Source organism: Protopterus annectens, chromosome 4.part0 (genome assembly GCF_019279795.1).
Source record: "Protopterus annectens isolate FY-2018-M chromosome 4.part0, PAN1.0, whole genome shotgun sequence".
Taxonomy (NCBI): domain Eukaryota; kingdom Metazoa; phylum Chordata; order Ceratodontiformes; family Protopteridae; genus Protopterus; species Protopterus annectens.
Window position 1 is genome coordinate 898813036 of NC_056733.1, and position 10790 is coordinate 898823825.

The following is a 10790-nucleotide window of genomic DNA, read 5'->3' on the forward strand; positions in this document are numbered from 1 at the left end:
AGGGGGATGGACAATGAAGCTTTCCTCAGCTAGCTTCTTCTTGGTGGCTGCCGCCGCCACCACCATGGAATCCGCTACAGGACCCTTGCTCCAAAAGGAGCAATTCTTAAGGGATTGCAAGAACCTGTCTGGCTTCTGGGGATAGGTTTGACTTCATCCGGCTCCTTTCATGCCTGCTTAGAGATGAAATTCACCATCTTGTGAGTGGGAGGGACCACCGTACTCATTCCCCCTGGAAGGGGCTTTGGTGGACCAGCCCCCTTTCTGTCTAAGCAGTTCCAAGATTTCACCTAACGTGATGTCCTCAAAGGGGGATATGGAGGACCCCTCCCCTTCACTGAAATCAATATCCTCAGTTAAAGATACCTGAGGGAAGTCAGACTGCCTCCTCTTACATCATCATGAATGCTTCTGATGAATGTCCCCAGTGGGGTGGTCTGAGGAGAACTCTGAAGCTGATGGTGAGTTCTCAATGCAGACAATCTCAACAGTTTGACAGGCTGACTGTCCTGATGGGATAGAATGTGTAGGATCTGGTCCCAAGAAGCTCCACTGGGGAAGGGAAGGATCCAAGCCAGGAAGAGAAGTCTGTTCCCTAGACTTAGACAGCACCCTGTTGAAGGCTTTGAAAGCAGAAGTCAAGATAGGACTCGAAAGCCCCCCACCCCCCAGTAGGGCAGATGGACCATAACACGTATTAGTCCCAATGACTCACCTGACCCAGCTCTGAAGCTGATGCCAGTGTAAAACACACAACAGGGATGCTAATATGAAATGTCATTTATACTCAGCCTTATTAATTTAATGATTACTTGGCATTTCATAAGTATAGTATTCAAATAGTGGAAGTGTTTAACATTGATATGACATGAAATCTAAGAGAATTTAATTTATACAAAGGAAGTACAGTTGTGTAAAATCTTACCATAACAGTAAATGTCCTTCTCTTCACTTTTGCAGTGTTCATAACCTAAAGGATCTCCTGCCAAGGATAGCCCAATGTTCGGCCACTATACTAAAGCCTTTCGTACTTACAGGCATTGTACGTCACATATATGTTCCCTGTGCAAGGTGTAGGGCATAAACTGACAAACAAACACACATACACAGAATTGAAAAAGCCCCAAGAGAAACAGAATGCCCCTAGGGACAAGGAAAAACTTATGCATCCAGAAGGACAAAAAGGAGAAGAGCCACTCGGCCAGGAGGGCAAGAAAGAAGTAGAAGCTGTAGGAAGGAAAGTAAGGCCATCTACTGTTCAGATTTTACACAAGTGTACTATGTCCTTCCATATCACTGTTAGACTATTCATAACCTAAGGGAGAGTAGAAAAGCTCAAGATGAAGCTTGGCAGGAGGACAGCACGCAAGAGCCCTCAAGAAACCTGTGCAGGATAACCCTTGCAAAAGCAGCTCTGGCCCTGGAAATAACACCCAACTTGTAGTGCTTAGTGGAAGTATGGACAGAGGATCAAGTATCGGCCTCAAGGATGGAACTGATATCCAGCCCCTTGAAAAAAGCACCAGAGTAGGCAACGGCTCTGGCAGAGTGAGACTTTACTGATGAGGAAACACATTTACCTTGAAAAGAATAACAAAAAAGAAATGGCATTAGAAATCCAGGAAGAGATGGTTTGCTTAGAAACAGCCAAGCCCAAAGTCCTGGGATGAAATGAAACAAGATGCTACTCAGATTTGTGAAAAACTTTAGATTTATCCAAATAATATCTGAGCTGTTTATGCAAATCCAAGGTGTGAAAACCTTCTCACTGGCAGATTGAAGAGAAGGAAAAAAGGAAGACAAATGAATAGACTGATTAAGGGACAACTCATTGACCACCTTGGGCATAAAAGAAGGATTAGTACGAAGAGACACCCCATCTCTGTGGAGCCTGAAGTTCAGACACTCTCTTGGCTGAAGTGACAGCCAAAAGAACAGTCTTCCAAGTAAAATGATGTAAGGAAGCTGAAGAAGCAGGCTCAAAAGCAGCCTCAATCAATTTTTTTATGTACGAAATTGAGATCCCAGGAAGGAAGGAAGAATAGGCTTCCTGGGAGGCCTGAAATGAAGGATGCCTTTAAGAAATTGCTTGGCCTCAAATCTAGACGCTAGAGGAGGAGTTAGAGGCAGACAAGCAGAAACTGCTGATAGGTGAGCTTTAACTAATAATATGCTAACCCAGCATGGGGCAGATCACACAAATAAGAGAGAACCAGAAGAACCTTCACAGATAGGGGTCCTGATGGCAAGACAGGCACCAGACATAAAATGTTTTCCATTTGGACATATATGATTTCCTGGTAGTGGGCTTCCTAGCCTCCTGCAAGACTTGAAGTGCATTCTCAGAAAAGAGATGCCTAAAAGGGATCAAAACCATATCACCCCATAGCTTCAGTAAAAAATGAACAAGTGAGGCTGGATAAGATGTATTGTGTGAGAAGATCCACCTGGTGAGGTAACTTGTGGTGACTGCTCCTGGTCAAGTGAGAAAGAAGAGATCTTGATAAAGGTGTTGAGCTGGAAAAGATCCAGAACTGGGCACCAAGTGCCATCCTTTCTGGGAAACAAAAACATTCTGGAATAAAAAGCCCTCCCTAACCTAGGCAAGAGGCACAGCTTGAATGGTGCCCTGGACCAAAAGTGAACGGAGCACCTCTTTTAAAAGAGAAGTTGTTCCCAAGGAGGTTGAGGGATGCCCAAAAAGGAGGAAGGGATTTCCAAACAATGAAATATCCCTGGCAGATAATGGACAGAACCCAAGAGTGTGTTGTGATCTTTAACCAGTTTGGAAGTTGGGGGGAGGGCTAAGGGAACCTGGTAAAGGGAAAGGGGAAACAAATTGTCAAATGGAACCTGACAGCCCGAAAAGCAGGTTTTTGTGAGATAGGAGTATGAGTAGACTTGCAAGAGGCACAAGTCTAAAACCCTTTTTTTCTTTAGGCAGTGGGCGAAACTGCCTTTGAACAAAAGCAGATTTGGAGAGATAACTCCTCCGAAACTTAGGAATAGGAGAAATGAAAATGTGTTTCAATTCCTGCAAGGCTTTACCGTTATCCTGGAGAAACTTGAAAAGTTCAGCAGCAGCACCCCCAAAAAGATTTTTATTATCTAAAGGAGCATCTAACAGTTTGGCCTTTATTTCCTCAGGCAAAGCATGAAGACAAAGCCAGGAGTAACACCTCATAACAGAATCAAAGGCACCAGCAGCCCTGAAGGAGGCATCAGCTGCATCACAGGTGCATTTGACAGAGTGGCAAACAACTTGAGAGGTAGAACCAAAAAGGGAAATGGCAGAAGCCTTTGCCTCAGTGTCAGGAAGGTCAGAATCCACTTCAGAAACCTGAGAAAGGAGGGCCAAAACATACCTGGTCATATGAATCTGACAGCTGATGGCTTGAAAAATAAAATGGCAGCAGTGTAAACCTTTTTGCCCAGCCTCTCCGTGGCCCTACTATTCTTATATGAAGGCAACAACTTGGTAGAAAGCAACAGTTTGGGGTGGGGGGGCTTGTCAGAACCGACAGTACATAAAGGTCAGCAGAAGGGCATTTATAAAGAAATGTCAGGCACCTTATAAAATATGTCAGGTTTCTTGGGTGCAGGGAGCTGACAATCAGGGGCCATAGAAGCTGCTGAAAAAGTATCTAAGAAGGCAGCCAGAACACAGGAAACAGGAGACTCCATTTGGAGGAGCTCATAATACCTTTTTTTAATGTCAGACACTTCAGAACAATCCCACTTAAAAACATTCCATCATGCAGGCAACAGTATTGCCAATGGAGAGTTGCTCCAAAGGGGAATCTAGACCAGTAGAATCCTCTTCCTCTAAACCATAGTCCAGGGGAAGGAATTTGAGAAGAGTAAGCCTGGGACGCCTTCCCCTGAATCCTGATCCTCATCTGAGGAGTCCAGTTCCCTGGGTCTTAAGAGGAGTGGAGGACCAAGAAGAAGCAAGCAGAAACATCCCTTGAGCAGGCTTTAAAGTCATTAAAGCATTACACAACCCCTGAGTAAAATCCTGCCATTCATGTTGGGGATCATTAACTATAGAGGAAATATGCTTGGTTCTCGGTTTCTTTTCTTTGGGACGTCCCACGAAACACCCTCAGAGGGTCAGACCCCTGGCAACATTCAATAAACTAGTAGGGATCTCCTCCCTAGCTAAGATCTGCAGAGTCCTGCTCAGCCCCTCAAATATAATCAGCCAAGGTTCCCCCTCAATATCAAGAGCAGACGTTTGTAAAGCCTCCAAAGATGTTTGAGAAGTCGGATCCATGTTGGCCTCTAACGGGGTCATGGCAGAGGAATCCCAGTTAAACACCAGACAATCCTCTGTGCTTTCACTAGGCTTGAGAGAGACATTCAGAGGAGGCTGGACAGCAGCAATATCAAACCTAAGTTTTTGTCCGTTTTCTTGGCAGATGGTTGACCTTCTGGATGGGAAGATTCCACCATAACACCTTCAGCCAACAGCTTAAGATGTGGGTTTTCAAGGTAAATAGATAAAGAAGAGAGACAACTATGTAGGGTCTGGGGGATAAAAACCTGGAAGATAGAACACTGCATATGGTCGTGGGAAGCACCCAAACAGAAAAGACATTGGTCGTGACAATCTTTATGGGGAATCAGCCTCCCACATTGACATTTTTTCTTCTAGAAGGCGTGAACCCAACAGCATTAAATAAAAAAGATAAGAAAGCCCAACAGGGCACTCATCTGAAACAGACCTGGTATCCAGCACAGCAGAAGGGCGTTCAGAGTTATATTCAATTATGGCATTCAGACCAGCGGCAAAGAAGTTCTAAGGATGTGCATTTGTGCATCACCTTTATGCCCTACACTTTGTGCAGGGAATGTACGTGTGATATTTGACACTTAAGTACTAAAGGTTATGCTATATTGGCAGTGCATTGGGCTATCCTTGCCAGGAGATCCCTTAGGTTATGAATAGTGCAATATTGATATGGAAGAGCATCCACAATGTCATTTTGTTTGCACACAACTTACCAAATCATTTTGTATGAAAATTTCTCTATTAAATCAAAATTAAGACTCAGAGGTGTCATTTTTTATTAAATGTTTTTATACATTATATCAAAAAAAGTTTTATTTTTAATATAATTTAGGAACTGTACTACACATATAACATTTTTAGTGAATTTAATAATAATGAAGATACTGTTACTAGGTAGCACAAATAGAGGCATATAATGTTTATGCATGTTTTGCTATGAATTTGAAGAGCTTGACATTAATCCATAAAGGTGGTGCCTCAACGGATCCTGGAAACTATCGCCCCATAAGCCTGACTAGCTTGGTCTGCAAAGCTATGGAAAGGATCATCATGGACCTCATAAATAAAGATATTGGGGACCTACAGACACTGGATCCTACCCAGTTCGGCTTTGTTAAGGGCAGATCCTGCCTCTTAAACCTGGTTGATTTCTTTGAAACAGTCACCAAGGCCACTGACGAGGGGAAGGTGGTCCACACAGCCTACCTGGACCTCGCAAAAGCCTTGGATACAATACCCCACTCGGGCATTATAGATAAGCTCACCAGCTTAAATATAAACCCCTATGTCACTAGATGGATTGCAAACTGGCTCAAGGACAGAACCCACATGGTTACAATTGCTGCAGCCATGTCAGACTCCAAACCAGTTACAAGTGGTGTCCCACAAGGCTCAGTCCTGGGACCTCTCTTGTTCGGTATATATTTCTCGGAGGTACAGGCCAACACGGAAGGACTGTGGCTGACCAAGTTCGCAGATGGCTGCAAACTGGGCACCATAATCGACTCTCCAGCCGACACAAGCATCCTCCAAAAGGGCCGCATAGAAACAGATAACTGGAGCCAGAGGCATGGCCTCAAGCTAAATGCCAAAAAGTGTATAGTCATCCCCTTTGGCAAAAACAAAGTGCCCACAAATTACCACATAGGTGGTAATCCATTAAGTACAGAAGAAGTAATTAGGGACCTGGGGACCCAAGTTGATAGCAATTTCTCATTTGACAACCACGTGGCCAAAGTGGTTAGAAAAACATTTTATATAGCCCACCTAATCATGAAGGGATTCACATCTAGATCAGGGAAGGTCATCGTGCCTCTTTACTCATCCCTCATCAGGCCCATAATTGAGTACAATGCCCCTTTTGGGATGTACCTTACCAGACACCTGCAGCAACTGGAAAGACCCCAAAAGTACCTCACCAAGAGGATCAAAGGGCTCAAACAGATGCCATATGCTGCCCGGTTAAAGAAACTCCAGCTCTACTCAGTGGCATACCGCCTGTTCAGAGGCGATCTGTGCCTGACGTATAAAGCCATGTACAACCCGGAATTAATGGACATGCTGCACCTCAGAAAATCCAAATCCCATCGAGCTACGCGCTTGAGAGACTTGAACCTCAGCACTGAAATAAATAGGACATGCTGGAGGGACAGATTCATAACCCAGAGGCTCCCTTCACTCTGGAATAAAATCCCAGTCCAGGTTAGGCAGAGTCCCTCATTGACTCTCTTCAAGAGGAATCTTGATGAGTGGATGGGAGATCGTAGGTTTACCCCGGGTATCACTTCTGTGTCACTGTTAGACAGAGGCACAGTATACTAACCTCGAAAAAGGGCATAGCAAAATAAATTTAAAATGGGTGGCGAAAGCCAAACACATTCTGGCTAGGCTTTATAAATGCCCTAGGGCAGATAGCCTAGTATGAACCTATGAACCTATGAATATAAAAGGCAAGTGATGCAGAATGGCAGTTTGGTAAAGTTCCTGTGAATGAATTAAGTGTTTCATTATACTGTTGCCCTTTTCCACCTCTGATATGTATCAGTGGCAAGAGTCTTTGTAGTGAGCTGTGTATGAATTGTTGAGCATCAGGATTTAGTACATAATAATACTAACGATAATAATCCTATTTGTTAACCAGTTGGCCCACTGGACATACAGGCCCTTTTCATGGCTGATATGGGGGTAATGTCTGGCAAAATGACTTGCTCAGTGTAACACAAGGAGACAAACGAGGGCTGAGAGAATCAAACCCTGTACTATAAAAGCTACAGCTTGCAGCCTTAACCTCTACTCCAACTGCAACAGTGGTCAGAAAGTAGTATTTTAATTGCAAGAATGAGAACATGTTCCAGGAAACACTGTAACAGAATAAACAAATTGCAGAGAAATAAATAAACCAAAACAGCATAAAACACATTCCAGAATGCAGTGGTGTGAACAGTGTGTGTGTGTCTGTGTTGAGAATGAGTCACTTTAAGTGCAATGCTGTCCTGCTTCAGTTTATCATTTAGTCACTTTAAGTGCAATGCTGTCCTGCTTCAGTTTATCATTTAGTCACTTTAAGTGCAATGCTGTCCTGCTTCAGTTTATCATTTAGTCACTTTAAGTGCAATGCTGTCCTGCTTCATTTTATAATTTAGTCACTTTAAGTGCAATGCTGTCCTGCTTCAGTTTATCATTTGTCACTTTAAGTGCAATGCTATCTTGCTTAATTTTATCATTTAGTCACTTTAAGTGCAATGCTGTCCTGCTTCAGTTTAACATTTAGTCACTTTAAGTGCAATGCTGTCCTGCTTCAGTTTATCATTTAGTCACTTTAAGTGCAATGCTGTCCTGCTTCAGTTTATCATTTAGTCACTTTAAGTGCAATGCTATCTTGCTTCATTTTATCATTTAGTAACTTTAAGTGCAATGCTGTCCTGCTTCAGTTTATCATTCATTTCTTTCAGTAATACATCTTTTTTTGTTTCTGCAGAGTCGAATGGCTGAGAGTTTGCGCCTTTTTGACTCCATCTGCAACAATAATTGGTTCATCAACACCTCACTTATCCTCTTCCTCAACAAGAAGGACTTGTTGGCAGAGAAGATAAAACGGATCCCCCTCACAGTATGCTTCCCAGAATACAAGGGACAAAACACATATGAGGAGGCAGCTGTTTATATCCAACGACAGTTTGAGGACCTGAACCGCAACAAGGAGACCAAGGAAATTTACACCCACTTCACATGTGCCACAGACACCAGTAACATCCAATTTGTCTTTGATGCAGTCACGGACGTCATTATCCAAAACAACCTGAAATATATTGGACTCTGCTAGATCAAGACAAAGGAAATTTTCAGGGAAAACAAGCCCCACCAACTGGAGGCAGAGGAGAAGCAACATAGCCAGGGTCTAAGGTCATGGCTGAGGCAAATAGTGGCCCCTGCTAATTAATTACCATTACTGGGAGCCATAAGTGGCATGTGGTCAGTGCTCTTAAAATATAAACCACCTCTGTGAGCCTTAGCTCAGCAGTTTTGATTTGAAAGGAATTGCAGAGCTTAATGCCTCTTTTTGATTTTGTGTGGAGCTTCTAGTTGAAATAATTACTTCTTGCCAGTATGACAGGATGACAGCTGAGGGCTTTCACTTTGCTGTTGAAGGAAATGCAGACACATTGTCAACTTTCACCTAAAGTAACTGCTGCCTGTCTGTGCAATTCAGGAAGCTAAAATAAATTGTTCTTGAACCATAGCAACTAAAAGTTCAGACTCAGTATCTAATGGGGACCACTCCTCTTCTGTGGAAGCAACATTCCAAGGGAAATACCACAGACTTAGCTTCTCTACTGGCCTTTTACACTTCAGCATAAAGATGGTTACTCCACATACCCCTTATTTACCCACAGTATATTGCCTGTACCATATTTTGTAACCTTCATTCCTTCTCTATTTACCCATTAATTGCCAATCACAATGTGTTTTTGCAAATGCAAAATAATGTTGAGTGTTTTGTATATAATTGAAAAAAAACAAGTTTCACAGGTTACTTTTTTAATACCTTGTTCTGTGTGTGAATAAATGCATGGACTTTTATTCTCCCCCGTCATGCTGGGCTCTCCAGAAATGCAGACACATGAGCCAGGGCTGCCAACCTGGCAACCTTGTAAAGTATACAAAAATTTCTTAAAGGATATTTTATTTAATTAGAAAAAGTATATGGTTTATTAAACATGAAAAATGGAGGAGCAACTTGAACAATTTACTGTAGAGCTGAAAATGTATTAAAATGTTAAATTATTTTGTGAGAAGAAATGTAGACTGATGTATGCATTAGCTGGCACATTATGAAGCAGAAGGCATGCCTGTGTGTGTGTGTGTGTGTGTGTGTGTGTGTGTGTGTGTGTGTGTGTGTGTGTGTGTGTGTGTGTGTGTGTGTGAAATGTGCCACTACACTTAATAGAAATCCAAAACCGTTACATGACATATACAACTTCAGAGGCATGGCTGTCAATTCAAGGTTCTTGGAAATGGACTGAAATCATGGACATGGTAGCAAGTCTCAGGGAGTTTACTTTAAGCTCCTCTACTGGGAACTTCAGAAAGGGAGTTGTGACAAGAAGCTGTCTTGTAAATAGATTTGGGAATTACAGAGCAGAGACATGCACTCACACAAACATGTGTTAAGTAACCTATCACTTTTTCCCACATGTACCAAGATAATTGTGAGACTCCTCAGCCAAGGGCTTTAAAACTGATACACAAAGAAATACGTACAGCAAGTAAAGTCTCCACTGTAAGAAATTTAAATAAACTCAGTGATGCCTAATTGTTGATAGTATGCCTCATTTATTTTTGGACATGTGGAAAACTTGGAGATACTGTATAATACCCCAGGTGATCACAAGTCTGCATTTACCCTTATGGCATTTATGATGAGTCTGGTAGTTACAAGGGTAAGTGGAAAGAATGAATATATCCATACCACATAAAAGGGTGGGCAAAGGGGTGGTCATAATAAAAGCTGAGGTTATGAGGTGTGGTCAGTGCTGTGAGTTGTGGCTGCAGGGATAAAGGGAAGGGATGGTTATTGTGTAAGTTGATTTGCATCAGTACCTTCAGGGGATTGCCACTGTGTGAATTGTGTTTATCGAAAAACTTACAGAGGATACTCATTGTGTGAGCTGAGGTTACTTGGTGGCTTTGGAATTACCCACCCCTGCTGCAAATTTGATTTTGGTCATGCCTCCCAGTCCCATCTCATTTGTTCACTCAACTGAATGCAGTGAGATCATTTGGGAAGGACTACCCCACTGTCCCATCTCATCAGCTTAGTCTGAGCACAGAGAGAGCATCTGGGAAGGTCAACCCCTTTAGTTTCTTAATCTTGAACTATCTTCTGTTTCCTCCCTCTCTACAAAACAAATACACTTTATTCAGCTGCTTTTACTGTAATTGTTTTCTTCCTACTTTATTACCTTATTTTTGCTGTGAGCTCGTAGGTGTTCAAGTGCCTTTATTCTGCTGCATTTATTACTGCTTGTTAGTAGCCTGATTACATTTTTCTGTTATTCAAAGCATATTAGTTTTGGTTTTAGCACTTGTGCTTCAGGCCAGTTACTTTACATTTAAAAAGGTTTTTGCAGTGTACACTCTTGTGGACAAACCCCTATCAAAACTCTCTCTCCATAAGTCCGCCCAAGTATTTGGAACACAATGTCTGGACAATTCCCATTAGATGTTCATCGTGCATACAGCTGCAGTCATAACAGATGGGTTCTCCTGCCGTCAGGCGGGTCCTCGGTCGGCCGAATTCCAAAGTCTAGGTCCAGCGTCGGTTGTCGTCGCTTCTTCCCTGACGTCAGTGCGACAGGGGTATAAAGGAACCAGCTGACGCCATTTTCTTCAGTCTTTCTTGCCGCGCGGTGCCCGAAGCAGAAGCAGTTCGCAAGTGCCGGTCGGCCAGCTCCTGAGATTACGAAAATTTGGAAACCGAAGTCTTCTTAAAAGC

General features: G+C 42.8%; 1 protein-coding gene across 1 annotated transcript in view; it reads left to right on the plus strand.

Moving 5' to 3' along the window:
• GNAZ (G protein subunit alpha z) overlaps positions 1 to 9608 on the plus strand; it is a 1217669-nt gene extending 1208061 nt beyond the window's left edge. The window contains exon 3 of the mRNA XM_044068860.1: positions 7773 to 9608. Coding sequence (XP_043924795.1) covers positions 7773 to 8117 — 345 coding nt within the window. The 3' untranslated portion in view covers positions 8118 to 9608. The remainder of the gene's footprint in view (positions 1 to 7772) is intronic.
• The last annotated feature ends 1182 nt before the right edge of the window (positions 9609 to 10790 follow it).